The 26,454-nt window shown below is 36.4% G+C and overlaps 2 protein-coding genes across 2 annotated transcripts in view; both read right to left on the reverse strand.

The window, feature by feature from the left end:
• Positions 1-26,454, reverse strand: part of LOC126505971 (dmX-like protein 1) — a 1,144,103-nt gene that overhangs the window by 1,061,520 nt on the left and 56,129 nt on the right. The gene's annotated exons all lie outside the window — the stretch shown is intronic.
• LOC126505976 (FAS-associated death domain protein-like) lies at positions 13,757-14,562 on the reverse strand. Its single transcript, XM_050149227.1, is given in 2 exon segments — positions 13,757-14,262; positions 14,265-14,562. Coding segments are annotated over 2 exon segments (621 nt in total). The 5' UTR covers positions 14,542-14,562; the 3' UTR covers positions 13,757-13,918.

A 26,454-nucleotide genomic window follows, 5' to 3' on the forward strand; every position in this document is an offset into this window, starting at 1 on the left:
TAGCTTTAGGGACCTGTGTTTTGGGAACATAGTTCTCAGTGTTTAAATTTTTTTTTCATAATGTTGTATGTTAAAACCCTTTAAGGTTTTCTAAACACCCAAAAGAAATGGTATAAAAAGAAAAGCATCATTTAAACATGGTAGATTTAAATGGATAAGGAGTATTTTATTCTAGATTGCACTGGTTTTGTTAGGATTATTGTCATTGAAAGAGACTGATTTCAATGCCTCTAAAAGCTGGAGCTGGTGACTCTAAATTGGTGGCACAGGGGGCAGTGTGAAAAGTACTGGAGGAGGCTGAAGACACTTGTTGAAACTGCTAGACCACCAGTGTGTACTAATTGGTAGGTAGGAAAGTTGAGCTTTTGTTCTCCCATGGACTCTAGGGTCAGAGGCACTTTCTGTCTTGATGACTTATCTGTCTTGACTGTGTTTCAAAAAGATGTCATCTATTTCCCAAAAATGGACCAGGAAGTAAAAAAAAGGACACATACACACACCCCTAAATTAGGCTATTACATATAGGAAGATACCTATCTAAAATTTTAGCCAGCCAGCAAAATATTAAGAGTATCTTAGTCAGTGAACAAGGCAGGCACAACTAAAAACACTTTCACTTTTCCAAGCAAAATATTATAATATTTATTGTAAACTCATCTGTTACAATTTCCTGGGAGATTTAAATATTTTATTCTGTATGGAAGCTCTTTAAGAGGCAGGAAACTAACAACTCAAGTAGCTTCATGAAATCCCTGAAACTGACCAGATTCACTCTGCCCCTATTTTCCAGACTAAGCAATAAAATCATTTCTCTTAGGAAAAAGAAAGTTGTGATTCAAAGAAGACTCTCTGAGGAAGAAAAATTGTAAAGAAGACTCTGAGACAAAACCAGCTTCCTGGAAGAAGCAGAAAACTTCCAAACTCCCAGGAAAGAGATTTGTACCAACTGAAGCACCTAGAAAGAACAGGCTACAACCCATTGAGCTGTCTGTAAGCTATGCACTGTGCTCCACGTTACCAAATTTGTGAGTTGTCAAATATGCAGGCATGAACTTTAGTACCTCAGTAATGCAGCTGTGTTCGAGTCATTTCTGATCATTTAAGTAACCTACATTCTTGTAAGTAACCACAATAAAACTCACGGTTTCACCAAGGTGGACTTCGATAGTACCTGTACTTGGATATGTTATGGGTCCCTGTCCGGGGTTAATAGATGTAAGAGTTGTGTCTTCCCAGGAAAAGATTTTGAATACAACACTTCTTTAAGTTTTTTTACTTCTTGATTCTCAAGCATATATTAAATCAATTATATGCTATAATTTCATATTTTAGGATATACATACTACATTGTACATAGTAATTTTGAATGATACATAGTGATGCATACAAATATACAATTCAGCTTAATAGGATTAGAATATTTCTTTGACCATGAGACATCCTCTTATAAACATTTGGCTCTGGTATTTGTACTTGAGCTGAATTTCGCAGAATTCCACACATATACGTACCATTTTCTCCCTCCCTCTCTCTGTATTTTTTGTCCTTTCTTCCTTTATTCTCTTCTCTCCATTCCTCCTTTCTTCTTCTTGTGTCTCCTTGTGTTCTCACACCCAGATTAAATCACCTGAGGTATTTTTGTTAAGTTATGTTTTGCTTTTTCTTTATAGGTGAAAATTTTATTTTTTCACGAGAATTTAGATACAGAACCAAGTTTAATATTTATGAAATTTAGAAATTAACAACTATATTTTTGATGGAATCTGAAGTTTGAGTTGGGGAAGAGTACAAAAAAGGTGAGAATCATCAAACCAGGCAAGTGTATGTGAAACTTTTATGCCTGTGGGCTACACCAGATTTTTGTGATTTAATGCATTAACTATGAACCCTAGGGCATTTGGGCTCTCTAAAAACTCAGAGGAGGAGGCAAGAAACAGACATATTAGTCTAGATACTTAAGAATTGTTTTAATTATGAGTGAGTACATCCCATGTTCCTCTTTTTGGGTCTGGCTTACCTCACTCAGGATAGTGTGTTCTATTTCCATCCATTTGCATGCAAACTTCAAGAAGTCATTGTATTTTACTGCTGAGTAGTACTCTAATATGTATATATTCCATACTTTCTTCATCCATTCTTCCATTGAAGGGCATCTAGGTTGTTTCCAGGTTCTGGTTATTACAAACAATGCTGCTATGAACATAGTAGAGCATATACTTTTGTTATATGATAGGGAATCTCTTGGGTATATTCCCAAGAGTGGTATTGCTGGGTCCAGGGGTAGGTTGATCCCGAATTTCCTGAAAAACCACCACACTGATTTTCAAAGTGGTTGCACAAGTTTGCATTCCCACCAGCAATGGATGAGTGTACCCCTTACTCTACAACCTCTCCAGCAAAGGCTATCATTGGTGGTTTTTTTTTTTTTTTATTTTAGCCATCCTGACAGGTGTAAGATGGTATCGTAAAGTTGTCTTGATTAGCATTTTCCTGATTGCTAAGGAAGTGTCTTTTGGCCATTTGAACTTCTTCTGTTGAGAGATCTCTGTTCAGCTCAGTGCCCCATTTTATAATTGGGTTGATTAGCCTTTTACAGTCTAGTTTCTTGAGTTCTTTATATACTTTGGAGATCAGACCTTTGTCAGTTGCGGGGTTGGTGAAGATCTTCTCCCAGTTAGTGGGTTGCCTTTTTGTCTTAGTGACAGTTTCCTTTGCTTTTGTTTCTAGCCATAAATAAAGGGCATTGAGCCTATAATTCGTGATCCTAGAGAAGCTAAATAAGAAGGTGAACCCAAAGAGAAACATATAGTCATCCTTCTGGATATTAACCTTCATCAGGCGATGAAAGGAGACAGAGAGAGAGTCCCACATTGGAGCACCGAACTGAAACACCAAGGTCCAAATCAGGAGCAGAAGGAGAGAGAGCACGAGCAAGGAACTCAGGGCCATGAGGGGTGCACCCACACAATGAGACAATGGGGATGTTCTTTCGGGAACTCACCAAGGGCAGCTGACCTGGGTCTGAAAAAGCATGGGATAAAACTGGACTCGCTGAACATAGCAGACAATGAGGACTGCTGAGAAGTCAAGAACAATGGCACTGGGTTTTGATCCTACTGCACGTACTGGCTTTGTGGGAGCCTAGGCTGTTTGGATGTTCACCTTACTAGACCTGGATGGAGGTGGGTGGTCCTTGGACTTCCCACAGGGCAGGGAACCCTGACTGCTTTTAGGGTTGATGAGGGAGGGGGAGTGGATTGGGAGAGGGGGAGGGAAATGGGAGGCGGTGACGGGGAGGAGACAGAAATTTTTAATAAACAAACAAACAAACAAATAAGTAAATAAATAAAAGAATTGTTTTAATAAATAGAGGTTTCTAAGCTGGTCACCAAAGTAGTGATTGTTACATGTCTGCTCTGGGATGTTAATTCACTGCGTTTGCCCATTAATGACCACTGCAGTTTGCTGAAGGCACAGCAATTAGTGATCATTCAAGTACTCTTCCATTAGCTTCCTTCTGCAGCTCACTGCATTGTTCCATTCCAGGCTGTACTGATAATACATGTCTACTATTACTTGGGTGCTTTCTTCCTGAAGATTCCTCTGTCTCCTTCTACGTGGATGGATCCATCTCCTCTAACCTCGTTATTTAGAAGAACAGCAGATCTATCCTCCCTTTGTAGGAGCTGAAGCCTATGATGGTAAATCTTATTTCCCAGAAGTGCCTGGATGAAATAAACAAAGTCTAGGGCAGTGGTTCTCAACCTGTGGGTCGCAAACCCTTTTGGGGGTTGAACGACACTTCCACAGGGGTCAGATATTAGATATCCTTGCTTGTCAGATATGTACATTGTGATTTATAGCAGCAGCACAATAATAATAACAAAGTAGCAACAAAATAAATTTATGGCTGGGAGTCACCATGACATGCAGTACTGTATTAAAGGATCACAGAATTAGGATGGTGGGGAACCAATGGTCTAGACTTCTTTTCCTTTTTCTTCTTTCTAATAGTACCAAGTGAGGAAGAAAATAATTAAACAGCGTCTATACAAGATTGAAAGCCTGAAGTACTCCTTCTCTGGAATGTGGTCCATGCATTTCCTTTATTTTCATTTCTCTTAAGAACTATCTATTTCCCTCATATGTCTGTGTTGTATATAGAGGATATATTCTTCAATTATGCCCTATGGCAGGATACTCTTAAATTCTGTTTTTCATAATCATTATATTTATTTTATCATGTTTTATTTAGGTGGGGGAATCAGTATGAAAACATGAACATGTAATTTAAATAAAAGAAGCAAGTGGTTTGTTTTAAAAGGAGATCAAAGTAGAAATTTTTGTATCATTCTATTTTACGCCTTGTCTCATATTATTTTTAGTGTTCTCAGGTTGAGGGGTCATATCCAAACTGTCATAACTGCCATGTAGTAGAGGATCAATCTCCGCATACTCATGGGGCTCATGACCCTTGCACTAATCTGTTTGAGGATATCCCTACATGTATGTTTTAATTTCCCCCGCCTTTTTGCTCAATACCCAGCGCCTAATCTCATGTTTTGTTTTTCTAATGAGATATGGGATTCTCAACAACCTAATTATGCTAACTCTAAAAATGATTTTCACAGAGATCGAGTTTTATACACAAGGAGTTTTTGAGGAAGTCTAATTGATCACAATCTGATGTGTTTCAAGTTATGATTCTGAGTCAGTAAAACTTCCAATTTTATAAACATTGCCTCAAAGCTGTCTTCATTCCTTTTACTCTCTAAGACCATTCTTTGTGATTTTATGATTTTACCATGGAAAGAATTGAAGAGATAGTGCTAGGAAAGTACTCCATTTAAATTGTCTGCTTCATAATTTGACTACAGTTTGAAAAATTGTGGTATCTCTTTCTGGGTTGATCATATGTAGAAAATGAAAGTATTTCCAAAGGACTAGGTGCTTTATGAATAGTTTCTATACTTTATCAAAGATGCTATGCAAGAAACTTCATTTATTTACTATTCTTTTTAAGATATGATCTCACTCTATCGCCAACTGTGTCTGGAATCCATCTAGTAGCTCAGGCTTATTATAAATTTACTTCATTCATCCTCCTGCCCTAGCATCCCAACTGTTGTTATTATACATGCAAGCTACCACACATCTGGAAACACTTTACTTAACATTCTTTTAATTTTATACTTCTTTGTCTCAGATAGCATAATTTATGGTATATACTTAAATTCTCAAAATAACTACAATTACATAACACATGTATATGTTCCTGTTTTGTTTAACATGCGACATATGTGCACACATTCTTGGTACTTTTGTAATGTGCAGAAACAGTTCTTACACATAGAGAGAAGACCCACTTGCTGTCTCTTCTTACCTACGTGCCTCGTGCACATGCGCTTCACACAAGAAAACTATTTCTAAGCATAACTCCTTCCTTTGCTCATTTCCATTGCATATTTATTTTGTGGTTTCTGTATCAGGCTGTAGAAGCTGTTAGGAGCAAGGCCACTTCAAGTTTCAATGACTTACCACCTCTATAGTATCAGACACTGTGGTATGCTTCTCTGAGATCACGTGCTGGAATATGAAATTATGTGTTCTATAGAGTGAGTTATTCCAGACCAAGCTACCAGTGGTTTTTAACTTCTGCCATGTTAGTACTCAGAAGAAATGAAAGAAAACAGAGAACATGTCTCAAGGGAATGCCTTCTCTTCTTTCTCTTTTAAGTGGTTCTTAATTAAGGGCAAAGTTGAGAAAGATCGTCAGTGATCTGCGACCTCAGAGGCAGGATGGTTTTCCAGTTATTTGAGTCTTACCTTTAAGCATGTGATATCGTTCGACTCTTCTGAAGAAACTAAACCCAACACATGTGGTAGCAATGGGGCTTATCCTCGTCAAGAAGAATTATTAAAGTTCCTCACTTGGTATATGCTAACTAATTGGTCAAGTTGATGCTTCTTTCTGTCCATTTCACTTGTCAGATTGTTGAAGGAGGCGTTCGCTGTGTTCATTCAATTTGTTGACTATTTATCGGTGCCTCGTTTAGTTTTAAGGTGGCAAAATTATATTAGAGTTTTTAATTATCTCATCAGGAAGAAGTACATTAGGATGCAAATTAATTGTGGCTGGGATCTGGCTCATCAGTAAAATTTGCTTAGGGACATAAATATTGTTTGGTTATGATTTGGCAGAAGCATGAATTTTACATTAACTTAGAAAATGTTATTCCATTACCATGTGTTAAAGATTTTAAACTCTTAGTGTCAAAATTCAGTGTCCTTTTACTCAGTTCAATGTTTCGCTGACAATTATTTATTACTGACCTAACACGTAAAATTTAAGATTTCATGTAGGTGTAAAACACAGGACATAAATAGAAAAGTAGATTAGGAACAGGTCTCCATTATTTTCCTGTTTTTGGTTAAAACATAATGAAAAAGAGACACTATTTTTTTAAAGGGGGGGTTAATTTGGGCTACTGATTTCAGAGAGCCATAGTCCATGGTGGCAGAGCAAAGGTATGATAGCAGGAAGAGCTGAGAGCTGATCTGAAAGCCTGAGGCAGAGAGAGGCAGCTGGGAATGGTGTGGGCTTTGAAACTTCAAAACCCCCAGGGACAAAATTTTAACAACGCCATGTCTCTTAAACCTTTCTTAAACAGAACCACCAGTTGAGAGCTAAGTTTTCAAACATATAATCCTATTGGAGCCATCCTCATTCAATCCACCACAGAACTGGGTACATTTGAATGACTGAAATAAAATTGCTAAGAACCTTCAAACGAAGAATTGGGACAAGAAGTATTGTCCCAACTCTTTTAGCTGCCTGTAAAGAACAAGTTGTTGGGACAGTATCCAAACACAGGAAACCCTCAAATATATAAAACATGTGTGGTCCATATGCACATTCAAATAAAGAAAAACACATTAGTTGGACAGGTGTAATTAATTGGTGAATCAGAAAGTTCTTTAATGGTACACATGATAACCATAACCTTTGTAGGGCACTCTGTGTTAGTAGAGATGGTATTGCTTAAAATAATGATAACCTGATAAATATTCGGAAATAAAATCAGATGCCTCAAACTGCATAAAGTAAATAGGAAATGTGATAGTTAAGAGAAGCTGAAAATTATTTTAAATTCAGATTCAAGAATAATAATAAAAACAGGAAAATGAATAGCAAAGTACATTGACTAAGTGTATTTCAGCTCCTTGAAAACAAATACTACCTATTCCTTTGTAAAGTTAGAAAAATATACCTTTAAATTTGAAGTTAGTTTATAAATATTTTTACTTAGTGGAAGACACTTAAAAGTAACCCTGTAATCTAATAACTGATTAAAGTTAGGATTCAAAATAATAGGAATTCTTGGTTGTTGTTGTTATTATGAAATTATTAGGAAACAGGTAACAATTTTAAGTGGGACAATGTGATAGGAAAACAATATCTCCTAAAGATATTTGTATCTTTATATTGGAATACAGTGAATAGATTACATAATAAAGGAGAATTAGAACTCTGAGTGGAATATAAAATTACTAATGGGCTACCCTTATAATACAAAGATTATATTGATAATCTAGTTGATTCCAATGCTATTATGGACATCAGTAGGATGTAGGAGATAGCAAACATTTTAGTAACAATGTGAAACCAGACTGAAAAGGTAAGGAAGTTAGGTTAGGTAAAGCATCTTTTCCCGATATTAAGAAAAAAAATCAAGCAATTTGTTTTATAAACAAAATAATACTCTTACCTTTTCTAAGAAGATTCATTTCCAAAATCATAAGTATGTTAGTTTGGGCTTTCACAAATATAATTAAACAAATTCTCTCCTGAAGCTATCAGATAAAAGTCTACACTGGCTATCGGCTTGATTTTAACTTCGTGAGTCTCTGAACAGAACATACTAAGTCCAGGTAGACTTATAAAGTATACAACTACAAGATGTATCTGTGAAGTTTGAGAGACTTAATTAAATTGCTATGGTAACAGTAGCAAATGAATACATTTGACAAAATAAATTTGCTACTTTAAACTTGACAGATGTTTTTATGAGACCAGAGATGATATTAATATGTCTGAACTGCATGTGCATATGGAAGATCTGTATTCAGAAATCGTTTTCCATGAAAACATGTGTTAGTGTGTGAAACTTCCTAACAACTGATTGGTCTGGCAAACCCTAGAAACCCCCCCATCACACACACACACACACACACACACACACACACACACACACACACACACAGTGTCAGCTCCTGTCATTCCTATCTGTGGCTCACCAATAATAGATAAGATCCTATTGCTGAAGAAACCACACATGTTGGTTGCCTGATATAAAGAAATCAAGCTATAAATTGTATTGGAAGCTTCACCTCCACTGGCTAGGTTTTATATTTTTCAGGTGGTGCTTTGGAGGCTGCTGGAAAAGAAAAGACATCAATAATTTAAGCCATCTTGAACTCTGAGTTGAAAGACCAACCTGCCAAGCAGGTGGTACCCACTGGCACAATAGTGGCACTGCAGTTATGGAGGAAACAATGGCTCTCTGATTTGATTCAAGTGTTAGTGTTTGAACAAAACAAATGAACAAACAAAATAAAGGACTATATGTTTTAATGGGGCACTGAATGCTATTGTTTGACCATATTGGTAGTGTCAAACTACTTTCTAAATATCAAAGATTATAAACCTAGACAAATACCATACTCTTCTTTAACCAGAAAAAAAAAAAAAAAAAAAAAACACTCTTCCTAGTGAACGTAGTAAATTCAGTCATGCTGTGCAAGGTGCTGAGAATGAGTTATGGAAGAGTGTTCATCGCTAAAAAATCTTTATTTGCATTATGTTCTCTAATGCTCTCTACATCTCAGGGAATATTGATGGAGTAGATTTTGAAAGAAAGATTGGGAGAAAGGCTGGGATGCTAGTTTTAGGACCTTTGCAATTACAACTTCAAAGCAGTCATAGATGGCTGCACAGAGACTTCATAAGAATGATTCTGTTACAGTCAACCATAGATGGAGGAAGATATCAGGGGCTCACTGACTTCCTCTTAAAGGTTCAGGAGGAGGAGGAGTCTTTACTTTTGTTTGTATACTCACTGGTGACACCACCAGGCTCCATGATTGGTTCCAACTCAGTGTTTCCACAGATGTCCCTTATTAAACTAAATAGGTAACAAAATAGGTAGCAAAATAAGACCAAGGTTCATGAATCTGGGAAAGAAAACAAACTACTGTGGGTAGGGATGTAAGAGAAGATTAATTAATTCTGCTTGAGATCGAAGCAAAGGTAAGTGAGAGAGGAAAAGTTAATCATAATATATTATGTTTATGAACATGTATGAAATTTTCAAAAAACAAAATTGATAAAAGAAACTAATATAAGATTGTATTATTTGAAATATGCAATTAATGTGTTTTACTTTTAATACATACATATACATGTAATGTTTACATATGTAGAAATACAGTCTACATTTCTTAAAGGCTTTTAATGACTACATTATCTTGACATCAGAACTTTAGAAACCAATAGCCTTATTCGTCTTCAAAAGGAGATCCCATGAGGAGAGATCCCACTGTCTACATCTTTATGAAGATGATGAGTCCTTTTATTTGTATGGTAAACATTTTGAGAATGGACAAAGGGACAGAAAATACTTTGAAAACATAGATGAGGGCGTTATTTTTAATTTGAGCTTTCAAGTTACTGAAATAACATCATGAAAATGTTTATGTTAAACTAGAAGGAACTAAAGCTATCTCCATGGTTGTTTACATTAAGTTTACGTATCTAGTATACTCAACTTCTTTGCCATAAGCATTAATGAATTTGGAACATTGTAAGATGAGTTATAGAAAAAGTTTTCTTGTATGTTTGTTTAGTAAATAATAAAACTGATATTTGAAGACTGCCAACACCCCACTTGTTAAAACAGAATTTTGTTATCTGTTATACTGTTATCATAAGTATAAGTTTTTCTCTCTAGTATGTCCTTTCTGCCTTGATATCATGGTGAACTATTTCATAAAAATTTTAATACTTGTATCAACTCATAAAAGAAGATGTTTTACTAACTCCCTTAAGACTTCAAGCAAGCATGATTCTTCTCCTCTCTGATCATATTTCTATAATGATATATAGTGTAATTAAATTTTCTAGAATTTATAAGTTGAAAAAAATTAGTTACAAAATTTAAATATATTATAGAAATAATACTTATCATTATAGAATTACTAGCATATTTTACAATTACTATAATTATAAAATGTTTGTTCTGTGTATTTCTATTCTTTTTTAAAAAGGGAAATATGGTATTTTCTTGGGAAGTGATATAACTCTATCCTATGCCAGTTTAGAAAGTCCCTTGGGGAGTTGGAGATTCTTTGTAAAAGATTAAAAGGGTCACAACATAGTGAATTGTTGGAAGATGAGTTTGGTTGGTGTTTGATATCCTAAAATAGTTCATGGCATATTGGGGTCCTGTGAAAATATGTGAGTGATAAACACATGGGTAAAAGAATATTTAATGGGCATTTTCATTCTCTCTAAACTCAGGAGATTACATTCTATATATTTTTTTTAATCAAGGATACAAAGTCTTTTCTCTCATTGTTTTTTTTTCTGTACGATTTTTGTGTTTTTTTTTTCCCATTGTGCAGATTTTTTTCTAATCTTCTTCCCATTTTAAGAAAACACATGCATAAAATTGACTTAAAGTAACACAGTAGCATTTCCCATCTCTCATATGCCTGTACATTAGTGCTTAGAGATAAGTAATATTTATCTCTACGCCTAAGGTTAATGGACTACTGCCATAAATATTACAGGGACAGCAAGTAGTCAAAATCACTGAAGTTTTCTGCCCATGGCTTGAACACTTACATGTTGATGACAGTCAAAGTCATATCAACCACGATCAGAGGCTATGACCTATTCACCTACAGTGCTTGTTGAGTCTTCGGGAAGTAAGGGATATATGTATCATTTGGATCAAATCATCCCTTCATAGACGACTATAGAGTCAAAAATACAGAAATGATAAGAAGAAAGAAGGAGGCCGGGCGGTGGTGGCGCACGCCTTTAATCCCAGCACTCGGGAGGCAGAGGCAGGCGGATCTCTGTGAGTTCGAGACCAGCCTGGTCTACAAGAGCTAGTTCCAGGACAGGCTCCAAAATCACAGAGAAACCCTGTCTCGGGGAAAAAAAAAAAAAAAAGAAGGAATGAAATCATACCTGAAATTTGAAGAATATTCAATATACATAAACACTTCTTAAATCAAGAATACCATGATAGAAAAACATAATAAATAAAGTTACTGTCACCTGCACAATTAGCGAAGTGAGATGATGCATGTTTTCTTGTAGATATTGCTTGGTTAGACCCTTTGTGTTTTTGACAAACTGGAAAGGAATATGTATTTCCTTTTTGTTCTTAGAAGTGAATTCCTCAGTCATTAGTCACAGTTTGACAAGAATAAATTTTATATGAATAATTTTACCCTTATTTTATCGACTAAGATGTGCTCTGACTTGTCAACCATCATCCCCTGTCATTATTCTGCAGTTTTTCTATTTTAGACGATCCAGAAAATTTCTGGGCTCTCAACAATCTTTATTAAAAACAAAAAAGCAATAATAATTTAAAGGTCATGCCTATTTTATTGCCCTTTTGAAATATGGTAAAAGTCCTTTTGCAAGGAACTAAAAAAGATTAGGGAAGAATATTTAACACTTACCTAAACTATTTCTTCAGGATTCAATCACATATATTAAAATATATTTCATTTTACTAGCTATTTCTAATATCATTAGTAACAGTCAATGAGTCAAAGATATTAATCATAAATTGGTCTCTAGGTTAATAACAAGTATATCAAAATATGGTTAAAAATAAGGTCATTAAAGTTCATAATGTGTGTGGCATGCACACACACACACACACACACACACACACACACACACATATATATATATATATATACCAAAGAGGATTAATTACATCTTACACATTCTGGGAATTTTGACACATATTTAATAAAATCATTTCAACCTAATTCTTGTAAGTAGAACTGCTCAGAAACAAAAGGCTAACTGAAATCAAATCTGATTATTCAGATGGGCTGTTAAGGATTAGTAGGAAAGAGATTGTTTGTGGCAGTCAGAAGATAAATCAGACATATTACTATGGGGCCTTTCAGGTTCTCCTCAGAGTAAATGACCAGGATGGGAAGTAGAGTATGTGGGATGGTATAGGAAGTTGATGGACAGGAGGCTTTAGCGGCACGTTCTGTCATCTGGAGTATAGTTCTCATTAACGTAAGGAACAAAAGAAAGACTTGCAGATTGAAACCTGAAATAACTGCGGGCGGAATCTGAGCTCCAGGTCCCATATTTATTCTTTCCACTGCTCTTCCTGTTTCTAGTGAACACAAACAGAGAACTCATATTGATAAGTGGACATTAGACTGGGAACCCTGTTTAGAACCCACCCTACTACTGAGGTCTCAGAGAAGTTCTTCACGTGAATCAGAATATAAAGATGGTTTCTCGTTATCTAATTGCAAGTAGTAAGTGAAGTTAAAGGGAAATTTAGTTCATTCAAATAATAGTGAAGAATTTTAATTGACAAAATGCTAAATAAACCAGCATAGGACCTTTAAGGAAGCATTACAACACATTGAGAGGAGTTTTTTTCCTGCATATTTCCACAGGCACTTTTAAATTTACATTTTATTTAATTTCTTGGTATGGATTTCTTTTAAGTAACAAAACAAGTTAAGAAAGGTGTTATGCAAAATAAAGATCAGAAAAATAAATAAAGTTGAATTAAAACTTTTAACAGTGATTGGTGAACAGATCTGGAATGGCAGAAAATTGACTCCAGGATGTTGTTGATAAACTTAAAATGTGAACAAAAGACACAGAAGATGTTGGGACTAATGAGTCCTGGCCTTCAGCTTCTCTTCCCTCCTCGAACCTTCTAATTGAAGTTACTAGAAGCTGTGCCTAGCTTAGAGGATCAGAGGATGGGATTTTCACCTGTTGGCCATTGACTGCAATGTATTTAAGCCTACATGGTGCTAATAAAGAGGGGCTTTGGTATCAGTGTTTAAAGGTCTGTGTGTCTGTCTGTCTCTGCATCTGTGTTCTCAACCTCCAGCCCCTTGCCCGAAGCTCGCGAACTGGGGTCTAGCGCATAGAGCACAGACCAGGACCACGTTGTGCGGCAAGAAGGCAGAAGATGAAAACACAGAGAGAAGTTAATGTTGACATAACTCAAGGTTTGTCTCAAATAAGAAAAATCACGCTGCAGGAAAATCCAATCAGGAGCATTTACTAAAAAACACACCTAATAGCTAGGGAATGCCTTGTGTATCCACACCTTACTCATTCCAAAATAATAGCTAAATACAAGAATTAGTCAAACATGATTCAGAAATATTTTAATGAAATGATACTAGATTGTCACATGTGATCAAATGTGGTTCGAGAACGAAGGGCTTTAAATACTACAGCATGACTTCAAAATTAGCTAAGCCAAAATTTACATATGGTGGTGTTGGCTACTCAGACTGAGGACATTATACCCTTTGCCCTCCATTCCCAAATGATAACTATTCCTTAGAGCCAGAGAGTAGATGCTGTATTTGTGCAGGTTCTAGGTTCTTTCTGAAAACCCAACCTACTACTGTGTACTTTCTTTTTTTCTTTTCTTTTTTTTTTTTTTTCTATACATAACAACTTTACTTCAGGAGCTAGTTCAGTGAGTGGGCTCGTGAGAGGGTCTGGTCTGGATCAACGAGGTCTTTGTGGCACTGGGAACAGAAGGCACTTGGTAATGCATCATGGTGTGTGTGTAGTCCACCGTGGCTCCTGTCAGGAGTGGCAGGCTTGTCACGGTGCTTGTGAGGAAGACACAGTTGAGTCCCACAGCACTCGGGACACATTCTCACTCTCAGTCACTGATCCCCGGGTCTGCAGCGCTTCTTCCACCAGGTCAGCCACCAGGTTCAGCTGACACATCCGCAGTGCGTTCACCAGTTCAGACACTGTGGCTTTCTCTCTCTCGACAATCTTCCAGACCCTCAGAGTCTCCCTTACCTGCTCACTCAGGCTTCGGGGGTACCTCTCCTCAATCCCGTCAATTTTGACCTCAGACAATTTTAGCACGCGGGCCAGTCTCTTCCAGTCTCTCCCCACATTGTCACACACGATGTCAAATGCCACCTGCAGATCTCCCCCGGCGAGGTCGAGACCGCCAGCCCCGCTTCGTAGTTGTCCAGGCGTTGCAGTAGGTCGTGCCTGCGCAGCGAGGCCAGCAACTCGCGCAGCAGCCCGGTATGATCGCGGTTCAGATCGTTCTGCTCCAGCAGCACCGAGAACAGGTCCAGGCCGCTCTGCATGCGCTCCAGCTTGCGTTTGCCCACGCGCTCACGGCACAGGAACTTGAGCTCCATCAGATCGCTGCTCGACAGGCTGCCGGAGAGGGAGTGCAGAAGCACCAGGAAGGGATCCATGGCAGCTATGGGCCTGGCTACTCTCAGTGATTCCACACCTACTGTGTACTTTCAAAGAAAGCTACTGGAATCTGTAAACCCCTGCTCTCCCAGAAAGAAATAAGTAAGTGCAGGCTGAAAATCCTCATAACAATGTGAACACAGGACATATAGATCTTTTTTTTGGGTGGGGGACAATTATTTACAGAGATATAGAATTTTTTTTGCAAGCAAATTTACTGAAATCATGTATTGTCTTTCCAAAGAAAACTCATCCTAAAACTTCTGTTCTACAAGGGAAGACGACAGAAACTTCCCTTTGAAGAGAAATGATTAAATTCGATATTGTTCAGCTTCAGTGACTCTTCTAAAATTGTGGTAAAAAAAGATTACATTTAAAAACACCACCAACATGTTGATGAAATTATACATAAATCTTTTGTTATTCAATCACTTATCACAAAAGAAGCCTCTCTTTACAGCAAGCTGAGGTTCAGAAGGCCCCCACAGTACACAAAGGAGAGACCAATAGGTTTTATGGAACCCAGTCCCCAATGGATACATATGCATCCCAGTTCCTTTACAAACATTGTGGTAACATTGTGGAAGAAGGTGACAAAAAGCTCCCAAGACTCAAAATACTTGGGAGTCTTTTGTAAAATAATCACGGCTGAAATGGTGGCATAAACAAGATTGGAACTATGACAATATAAGTGGACATGCTAACAGAGAAAAGGAAAAATTAGGGGTTCATAGATGAAAAACTACAGGCAACTAATGACTGCTAGGAGGAGAATTAGCCTCTCCCAGAGGTGAGCCCTCTTCTTGATTGTCCAATGCAGAGTAGTCAGCCCTGAAACTATTTATGCATATATATAAATATATATGCACTCAGTATGTTGTATTTATATATTCATATATATGCACATATATAACAACCAATAAAGTAAAAAGAGGCTAAAAACTTAAATGTGTGGGAGGAGAGTCAGGAGTGGTAACACATACCCAGAAAGACAAATATAATATGTATTCATTCAGAAGTGACTTTTAGATGTAATGCAAAGAAAAAACAGCCTACAGTCTACAACTCCAGAGAATCTAGACAACAAAGAGAACCCTAAGAGATATACATAGATATACATAAGAAGGAGAAAAAGACAAGATCTCCTGAGTAAATTGGGAGCATGGGGGTCACAAGAGAGAATAGAAGGGGAAAGGGGAGGAAGGGAGAGGAAGGAGAAAATATATAGACACAATAAAAATAATAAAATAGAATACAACATGTCATTAATGACAAGTGAAAACATGATGAATATTAGTTTTATAGAGAGAAATGACATAACATACATACAAGCCTGAAGAATACTGAAAAGAAACAGTCAGAAGAATTACAGAATTTCAGCAAACTTAAAAGATAAAAGTATCATACAAAACTGAAGAGTATTTCTCCATGCTAACATTGAAGTGTCTGAAACAGAAGCTGGGCAGGCTCTCATTTTCAGTACTACCAGACATTATAAATTACACGGGAATCATTTTAACTACAACAAAGCCTCAAAAATAAAAACATGATGGCAGAAATTACCAAAGGAAAAATAAATGAAAAAAACAACCTGTTTATGTTGAAAATACAGCAGCAAAGTATCCACATGCTATGATTTTCAGTTTCAGTAAGTCTCTAACACCCCAGTGATTATTTCAAAGAGATAGGAGAATACATTGCTAAAATGGTAACACACCAAACCTAAAGCAAGTTTGTGTACACAGAACAGAGGTAGAAGTATCACATTTTCTAATTTCAAATGTGTAGACAAAAGTTTCTGTCCTGCCCCATCCCTCATTCATTCAGTTCCAAAGAAACACACAGAGACTTCTATTAATTCTAAACTTTGGCTTATTAGCTTAGACTTATTATTAACTAGCTCTTACAACTTAAATTAACCCATAATTCTTCTCTATGTTTAGCCATGTGGCTTTGTTCCTTTTTTATCAGTGAGGCTTTCTCATCTTGCTTCCTCTGCATCTGATTGACGACTGCATCTTTGCCTTTTGTCTTCCCAGAATTCTCTTAGTCTGGTCACCCTGCCTATACTTCCTGCCTGGCTATTGGCCAATCACTGTTCTATTAAACTAATATGAATGACAAATCTTTATAGTGTACAAAAGCTTTGTCCCATAGCACAAGTGATATTATCAAGTTATTATAATAAAAACAGTAAGCTACATGGGTAAAACCAGACACAGAAAACAGTAACTCTATAGAAGCAAAAATTCCCATATATTAAATAGTGATCAAGAAAGGTACCAAGGATATTTGGTGAAAGGTATCCTCTTCAGTGAAAATTATAAATCATATAACCACATACAAAAATAAGTGAAGTTTTATTTTGAAGTATACATAAATAACACAACAGATTAAAATGTGGAACTTGAAGATTCAGACCATAACACCCCTAGAAGAAAGTGGCAAATAACACCATAAACATGGCTGTGGCCGTGATTCCACGTCTGTGATAGTAAGCTGTGGTAGTGCATGCTGGCAGGACATGCCGAAGAAGTAGATGCAGGAGGTCCCCAAAGTTTCAAGTTGGACTGGATTTATGCAGGCGTGGTCACACATACAGAACTTTAATCTCAGCACTTTGGTTGCAGAGGCAGGCATATCACTGAGAGTTCACAACCAGCCAGGTCTACGTAGCAAGTTCTAGGATAGCCCAGGGCTACATAGAGATATCCTGTATCAAAAACAATCAAATATTCAGCAGCATTAGTAACACAGGAAAACAAAGAAAAACAGGTCTATGATGGCTCAGGAATTAAGCACAGTAGCACTCACATTATAGCTCACAATTGCCTAAAGCTCTAGTTCCAGGGGACTTGACACCTTTTTTTGGCCTCCATAGGTATTGTACCCATGTGTTACACTTACATACATGAAGGCAAAATATTTAAATGCATGCACTAAATAAATCTTAAGCGAAAAATATAGGTAACCAAATCAAAAATAAACTAATGGCAGTATATAGATCAAGATCAAATTCATTAGGAGCAGAAGAAATAGTAAATTAAATGCAAAGGCAGCCAGTAGTGGGAGGAAAGAATATGCATGCGATGAATGTGAAGACACGCACCCATTTAACCTCATGCCTCTGCTACTTTTTGTAAAGAGAATATTATGTACACGTTACGTGTACTTTGTGACACTTCAATACATGTATCAAAATCTGATTAATAAGTATTTCTATCTCTTCCGAAAGTAGTTATTTCTGTGCCAGCAATTTTATATTATTTTAGTGACTTTGGGATATAGCATAAATCATTTTAACCAAGGAAAAGCAGAAGTAATGCCTCCATGTGAATTATGTTTCTCAACTTCTCCCCTGTCCCTACTTTCTTATCTTTTATAGTCTCCAGTGATCATTCTCTTAGTACATTGTATAAAATTGACTTATTAGCTACCGCAAGTGAATGAAAACCTGTGTTTTGTGATCACTTGCTGTTGCTTCCAACATGCATGTTGTAGATGATGAAATTTCATTCCTTCTAGGACTGAATAATACTCGATTGTGTGTAGATAACACATCTTCTTTACTATTACCGAAGTAGTAAACAACTAGATTGATTTCATATTTAAACTATTGTGGATAGTGCTGAAAGACACGGGACTAAAAGTACCTGTTTGGTCGTATGATTTCCTTTCTTGGCTGTGTGCCCAGTACTAGAATTGCTACATCATATGGGAATTATACCTTGGGATCTGTTTTATGCTTTTTTTCTTTAAGGATGTCCTATACCATTTTCCAAAATGGCTGCATTCATTGACATCTCAACAGCAGTGTGTGAAAAAATTCTTTCTTCATTAACTTTTGGTTGTGTGTGTGTGTGATAACATTTTTTCAGATTTCATTTGAAATAATGGGGTGAGAGTGTTTCATTGTGATTTGGATTTGCATTTTCCTAATGCTTTGAAAAATTGATCATTTCTTTCCTGAGTTAAACTTTAACTTTGCAATCAGGAATTTGGAAGTCTTATATCTCCACTCCCACTAAGAATCACTTTGACTATTTAAGTATGTGATTTCTTTAGAATTTTAGACATATTTTTCTGAAGCTGCAAATAAAAAAATGATATTTTGTTGGTGTTATAATGAATCTATACATTGCATTAGTTGATCAAATCATTCATCTCCATTAATTCTTTCAAACTGTGACACTGAACGTCTTTCATTCACTCTGTCATTCAGCAGTGTCTTACAATTATGATTATAGAGATATTTTACATTTTGGTTAAATATGTTACGAGCATTCTATTCTAGGTATTGTAACATAGATTCCATTTTATTTTATTTATTTTTCTGAGTTTAATACTGCTATATATATGTTGCAAGTTTTTCTTTACATGGTCATTCTGTATTTTCTAACTCACTAGATTTATTTTTGAATTGCAGCTGCATTTTTAGGCAAAAATAAGATTTTTGTACGTAAAACATTATTAAAATTAGAGTAAAAATTATTTCATCATGACAGTTTAGATGTCCTTTCTTCTTTCATTTTTTTTCTTGCTAAGAATTTCAACATGTTAATAAAGAAAATTGGTAAAGACAGACATTATTTATTTATTTGTTTGTTTGTTCTTGCTCTTAGAGGAAATTCTTTAGCTTCTCACTTTTCTCGCCTAGAATGTGAGTACTAGGTGAGTACTGACTGTAAGTCTTACACACACACACACACACACACACACACCTATTTTGTAATTTGACATATGTTTCTGCTATAGCAGACTTGTTAAGAAATTTTATTATGAAAAAATATTGGTACTTATAAAATGCAATTTCTTATCCAATGAGAATGTATAAACAGAGTCACTTTGTCACTTAGTCATCCCATAACACTTGCTAACATCATCAAATTTGTAACAAAACTTAACACTGGTCTAGTTTTCTCCCAAATACTCAGATTTTCATTGTGTTGTCCAATTCTTAAAATAATGCCCAAGAGATTATCTGTTGTTCTGGTGACAAGATACTATAGAGAGCATGGTGTTATCCCACAAATTTGCCTCAATGCCTCTGAGCTGTAAAAACTGGGTTTACTATGCTTTGTGACGGTTTAAACCTCTGTTGGGAGGACATGATAAACAGTGCTGAGAACAATGAAGACGAGGACTCCAGCCAAGAGCCCCCCAATAGAATCCAGAAGCCAGATCTAGCTCTGCGAACTGTGGACATATAAACTGGCATCTTGTCAGAACTACTAGTCTGGCCATTTATTAAATGCTGAGGAAAATGACCTAAAGAATACCAAGATTTCACTATTCATGCACGACACTTTTTGCTGATGCCTACTGATAGAATCGTCTATTTCAATTCCCAAATGAATTGTTGGTGTGAACAGGGCAGACACTGAAAACATGGGCTCTGAAGGGAAAGCACCCAGATCTGAAGCTGGTCCCATCACTTTATATGTCTGTGTCTATGCCTGGCCTGCATGGCTCTCTGCTCTGTGTCTCTTAAGCAATAGCAGAAGCACATGGAGGAAAAGGTCTGTGAAGTTGTAGAAAATTACATGTAAAACCCTTAGAGTTTCAAGTGCATGTGGCACTTGAAAAATTTTGGCTATTATTGTTTCCTTGTTGTTGATATTACTAATAGCTCTATTGAATTCCCTATTATAGACTTCAGACGTGATATTTTTTATTTTTCTCTTTCATTTGATGTGTATGTGTGTCTTGCTTCCTTATATGCCTGTGCACCACACATGTACGGTATTTATGGAGAACAGAAGGGAGTTCCAGACAGATGTGAGCTGTCATGGAGCTGCTGGGAATTGAAGCCTGGTTTCTGCAAGAGCATCCAATGCTCTTACCTGCTGAGCTATATCCGCAGTCTTTTGTTATGTATTTTAATTCCATTCTATTTTGAATCAAGTCAACTTGTTTCACATAAAATATAATATATTTTCTTAAAGGCATACCTACATATATTATAAATATGCTTAAATGGAAAGTTTAGATTTTTATAGTATACCTGTTTGTATAGTTAATATGAAAATGTAACAACATTCTATGCAGCTGTAGTAAACCAATTATTGAGGGAAAAAATAGCTTCTTTGTTTGATTTGGAAACTCCATCCCTAGTATTATATGCGTAGCTTTTCTTCAGATCAATCACTGTTAGTGCTAAATTCATTACATTAATAAAGCTTTATTTATCCTATTAACAAGTGCACAGATGAGGACTGTGTATTCCAGTGCATGTCTCCATTGCCTGTTCTAAGTGCTTCTTGGGTGAAGGTATAAAATAGTTAGATACTCCTTTTCCCCTAACATAATCAATAATTAGCTGGGAATAAAAAAACAACAACATGACTTTCCTCCCATTTTCTTTGTCTTTTCTTCTCAGAGATACTGAAATTTGAACATGAGGATCCACATAACCACAATTTTCTTTTATTGTACTTTTTCTTATGCCAAATTTCTTAAATTTAGCAAAGAATCAGTTTGGCAAATAGTCACATAACCTTAGTGTCTTTGGCCACATAATTCTCTGTCAGAGTCTGGTAGATGAAGTGGTTTGTTTAAAAGTATTTACTCTGGAGTTATCAAGAAAGAATTTTATGAGCATTTCCTCAATATTGGATTCACATTGAAAAAGACAACTCTATCAAGGTCCATCTTGTTTGCAAATTAATATGTATCATAATCATTTTCATTATGACTGAGCCTCTAACCTTTTCTTTAATTAAGTTCTAACTTTAAAATTTTCATTTTCATTTCTGAATGTAATAACAGTTTTCAGAACAACCCGTGGAATTTGCAAAAGATCACAAAGAAAAGAATTTGATGAGCTTCCAATTATCACACCTTTTGAAAAACACTCCTTTTTTATTTTAATTTTTTATTCATTTTACATACCAACCACAGTTCTCCCTCCCTCTGCTTTTCTGAAAGCAGAAGGCCTCCCGTGGGGAGTCAACAAATCCTGGCACATCAAGTTGAGGCAGGACCAAGATCCTCCCTGCTGCCTCAATGCTCAGCTCCAAAAAGTCAGCTCATGTACAAAAGATAGATCCTGGTCCCACTTCTAGGGCTCCAAAAACAGACCAAACCACACAATTGTCACCCACATGCAGAGAGCCTAGTTCAGTCCCATGCAGGCTCCCCAGCTATCATTTCAGAGTCTTAATTCTCAGGAGCTTGAATGGGTGTCTCTGTGGGTTTCCCAGCATGATCTTGACCACACCTTTTGCTCCTATCATCTCTACTCCCTCTCTTTGGCTGAACTCCCTAAGCTCAGCCTGATGCTTGGCTGTGGATCTCTGCATGTTTCCATTAGTTCCTGGGAAGGTTCTATGATGACAATTAGCTTAGTCACCTATCTGATTACAGGAGAAGGCCAGTTCAGGTACCCTCTCCACTATTGCTAGGAGTCTTAACTGGGGTGCTCCTTATGGATTCCTAGGAATTTCCCTAGCAGCAGGTTTCTTCCTAACACCACAATGGCTCTTTCTATCACAATGTCTCTTTCATTGCTCTCCCACTTCATCCCTTCCCCATCTTGACCTGTTCCCTCATGTTCTCATCCCTCATGCTTTCCACTCTTCTGCCCTCTCCCACCTCCAGCACTTATTCTTGATAACATATCTATGATTCTTAAATAAGCAATATGTGAGTTTTATACATATGTTACTTCAAAACTACAAGGTTGCTGGATTTTTAGCATATAATAAACTATTGAATCTAGCTCTTTCTAATACTTATTCAATAATTATTCATTTCCTTCAGCAATGTTTTAAATTCTGTAACTTCAGTAAGCGACAAGCAGGGCCACTCTCATTAGGAGACTATATGGTCAGTGGGTAAAGAAAGTCAGGACAGAGTATGTCAGATGGTGGAAAAGTACATGGAAAAAGCAGAAAGCCAATGCCCAAGACCCAGGAATGCATGCAAGGCTGGAAGAGGTTGCGTGTAGTTACACAAAACTCTCTTCAAGGACAACAAAGGGGATGGATTTGGGATATACTGACAGGAACATGACTGCCACACTAAAGACACTGCATTTATACTAATGGGGCTGAAGCAAAGAGAACATTGGGAAACTACCAGACAGTCAGGTCAAATTGTGGGCTGTAGTGATATTTCATCTGTATTTTAATATATAAAGCTTGCCTGAATATCAAAGCACAAAATAACCAAGTCACTAGAGAGCTCTTACCTCTATCAAATCTTCAGACTGAAAGAAAATGAGTTCCTGTCTCATCCTGCCTTATATTTCTTTACAGGTCTTGGATTAAAGGCATGCACCACCACAGCTGGGCCTCTAGGGCTAACTAGTGTGGCTGCTGGGATTAAACAGGTGTGCTACCACTGTCTGGCCTGTATGGCTGGCTAGTGTGGCTATTGTGTGTTCTGATCTTCAGGAAAGATTTATTTATTAAAATACAAATGAAATATCACTACAGTGGAATGATGGGGTTACCAACTGAAACTTTGCAGATACTGTAGGAACACTAGCTTCTACTACAGCCAAAAGGGTAAGCAGTGAAGAGTTTTGAGCAGAAGAAGAACATGAATTATATCTTAAGAGCATGTGCTGGATGTTCATTAATATTCTAAAAATATATTTAAGGAAGTAGTATAAAAAGAGAAGAGTCAGCAATTCCAGTCATGAATCCAAGTGTGATCAGAACTGAAAATGTTTCATTGACGATAGCACTATAAAAACACTAATGCCCTTCAGAAGAATGACATCTCTGGTAGGTATTTTACACAAACAGACACTGACACAAATTTGACATGCTGAATGTTTATAAGAATGCCACTTGTGAGGTGGGGAAGGAGAAAACAAAATGAAGAAAGAAACTGAGGTTCAAAATATCCAAACATAGTCTCTAAACTGAGCTTAAACATACCTGATTTCTCAGCAATGTGGCACTATCAGTAACTGAATGACAGACAAACCCTAGAAGACATATGAGCTGAAGTAAATATTCATAGGCTCCAGAATCAAAGAAAACAAGAAATGAGCAGTGTCCCATTGGAATGATCATAATGAAAACATGTGGCTATAATTCACCTTTTTTGCCAATTACTTAATGCTGTTTCTGATAAGGTATATCCTGAGGGGTTCTTAAGATTGCTGCTTCTATTCAATATATAAAGTGATGTGGGATTCCCTTCTGTATGCTGTGAATATCATTGGTTAATAAAGAAACTGCTTTTGGCCTATAGCAGAGCTATAGGGGAACAGAGCTAAGTGGAGAAAACTAAACTGGATGTTTGGAGAAAGAAGGGCAGAGCGAGGCAAAAACCATGGAGCTGCCTCCAGAGACAGATGTGCTAAAACTTTGTTGGTAGACCACAACTTCGTGGTGATGCACAGATTATTGGAGATGGATTAAATTAATAGGTAAGAGATAGCCAATGAGAAGCTACAGCTAATGGGCCAAGCAGTCATTTAATTAATATAGTTACTGTGTGAATATTTCAGTTCTGGGCAGCTGGGATGAACAAGCGGTCTCCTTCCAACAATAAAGTCCATTATTTTGTGAGTGAACACATAGGTAATTTTTTTTACAAATCTCTTCTATATTAATTAATAGCAAGTATATATAAAAACATCATGTGCTATGATGTACAAAATTAACATATCATTGGATAATCTGCTTGAATGGTAGTAGACTTAATTGCAAATGCCAATTTTCCTATTTGTGAAATTTGATGCTGAAGTACCTTGAAATTTGAAGCTCTGGCCTTTTACTTAGTCTTCCCATTTAGGATCTAATATGAACCCTTTAAAAACAGATCTGAGAGGATGTAAGAAACTGGAGTTACAACAGTGGGGTAGCAATAAATGGTTTCTAACTAGATGACATAAATTTTCCTTGTCAACCCAACTTCCTTTGACACATAGACATATCAACCTGGATAGAAATAGTCCATCACATAGATGTTTATATTCAAATCCTGTGTGCAACAACCAAGCTGTATCTTGTTATCTTCACTGAAGTCTAAAAATTTAGTTATTACTATTAAATTTCCTGGCTTCATAGCCAACTTGATTCTAAAATTTACATTGAGAATTAAACCATTTAGTGCTAATCTTTTTATATTCAATTGGCTTCAAATACTAGGACACCCTTTTGTTGGGGGAATGTTTGTTCTGTTTAAATGATTTTGAAAAGACAAACACAATTTAAGGTAGAGATAGCAAATGGGGACCCCCCAGTCTTTTGAAAAGTTAGTGAGAAAGGACATAAATATTTCTTTTCTGGAGGGTGCTAAATAGTGAGAATTCTGCCGTCCAATGGGAGTGGCAATTGACAATCTCTGAATGTTCTTTCCGACCTTAGGATCCTCTTCAGTTTGTCCCAGAGCACTGATTGCTAATGGCTGAACCATTTTATTTTTCTACGCCTCATTTCTCATGCTGATAAATTTCTCACTGTTCTTCTAACAAATCTGGTAGGGTAGTTGTTAATGAACCCAATCCCCACCAATTATCTTAACCTACACTCTTGTGCTGAGAAAGTTTTATCACTTGACATTAAAATGTTCCTATAACTCCTATGAGTTTTTTCAAAGGGAAAAACATCCACAGATACATTAAGACTACCCACTCTTCTCAGGATCATGACAAGAATAAAAGGAATATCAATAGGAATTTATTTAGCTCACACCAAATTCTATTAGTCTCTCATTATCTCTCATTTTAATATTTCTCCTATCTCCCAGTGTGTGCCATTTACTTCAAGTAGGCATCCTCCTGCTGGCCATGCTTTTCCTGCTCTAACTTGTGCAAATTCTACACATTCTTCTAATCACTGTTTCTCATTATATATTCTGTGGCTATTTTCAGTCTTCATTGGTCTTCCTTTACTTGAAAATCTGATAGGATTATAGCTTGCAAAAAACTACTCTGTATTTAATGGCACAAGGTTAGAAGCATTTCAATTGTTTTATTTTATCACCCAACATACTGGAGACTCTTAAAAGTAGAATATTGTTCCCACATAATTCCCACTTAAAGTTCCCAATGTGTACCCTCTTCCTGGTCTAAGAATGAGGCTCATGAAGTATATCTCTATGCATCTGTGAAGGGTGTGCTCCTGATCTGGTTTAAATACATAGCTTTAGAATCAGCATATAACCTTTTATGTCCTTAATCAGTTATATTTTTAAAGACTGATTACAGCTTACATTTCTCAAAGAGTAAATCTGGCCTAGACAATTTGGATCAATTATCCTGAAAGTGAAATTGACAGCCATTGTTTATTTATCCATGAAGTCAGTAAAAATTATGTTTTGGAAAAAGCTCTCACAAAAGAATGCAATTTTCTTCTTTAACTTAATCTTTAATGAATTCAGAAAAAATAGTAAAATCATCTGCTTGCTTTAAATATGATTTGATGCTCTAGCATTATAAACAGTATGAAGGCATTCATTTAGAGTTAAAACTTGGAAATGTATTACCATACATGTTTGCAACCTACCTCTAAAAGAGCTTATTATAATAGGATTACATATATTTAAACACTAACCTTTTAATAAACATGCCTCTACAGAAGCTAAAGACATGGAGAGGATTTATACCAACATATGGATAGTATTTTCCTGAAGAAAAAGAAACAGAGAAATAAGAGCAGAGACTTACATGAGTCATTCAAATGTAAACGCTGCATTATTTACTAAGAAAAGACCTGAAGCCATTATGGCCGAGTGATAACATTCTTTACTTGTCCATATTTTACACCCAATCAAATTCAGAGTGGTGAAACCCATCCCAACTTACCTCACAACACAACTTTCTCAGTCAAGGTTCCAAAGATTATTACCAAAGAGGGGATGGGAAGGTTATAAGAGCTACAGGAACATGAAGTTTTTTTTTTTTTTTATTGAAAAAATTTCTGCCTCCCAGCCTCCCATTTCCCTCCCCC

This window comes from Alexandromys fortis, unplaced genomic scaffold (assembly GCF_014885135.2).
Source record: "Alexandromys fortis isolate MF-2015 unplaced genomic scaffold, M_Fortis_MF-2015_v1.1 scaffold_60, whole genome shotgun sequence".
Classification (NCBI taxonomy): domain Eukaryota; kingdom Metazoa; phylum Chordata; class Mammalia; order Rodentia; family Cricetidae; genus Alexandromys; species Alexandromys fortis.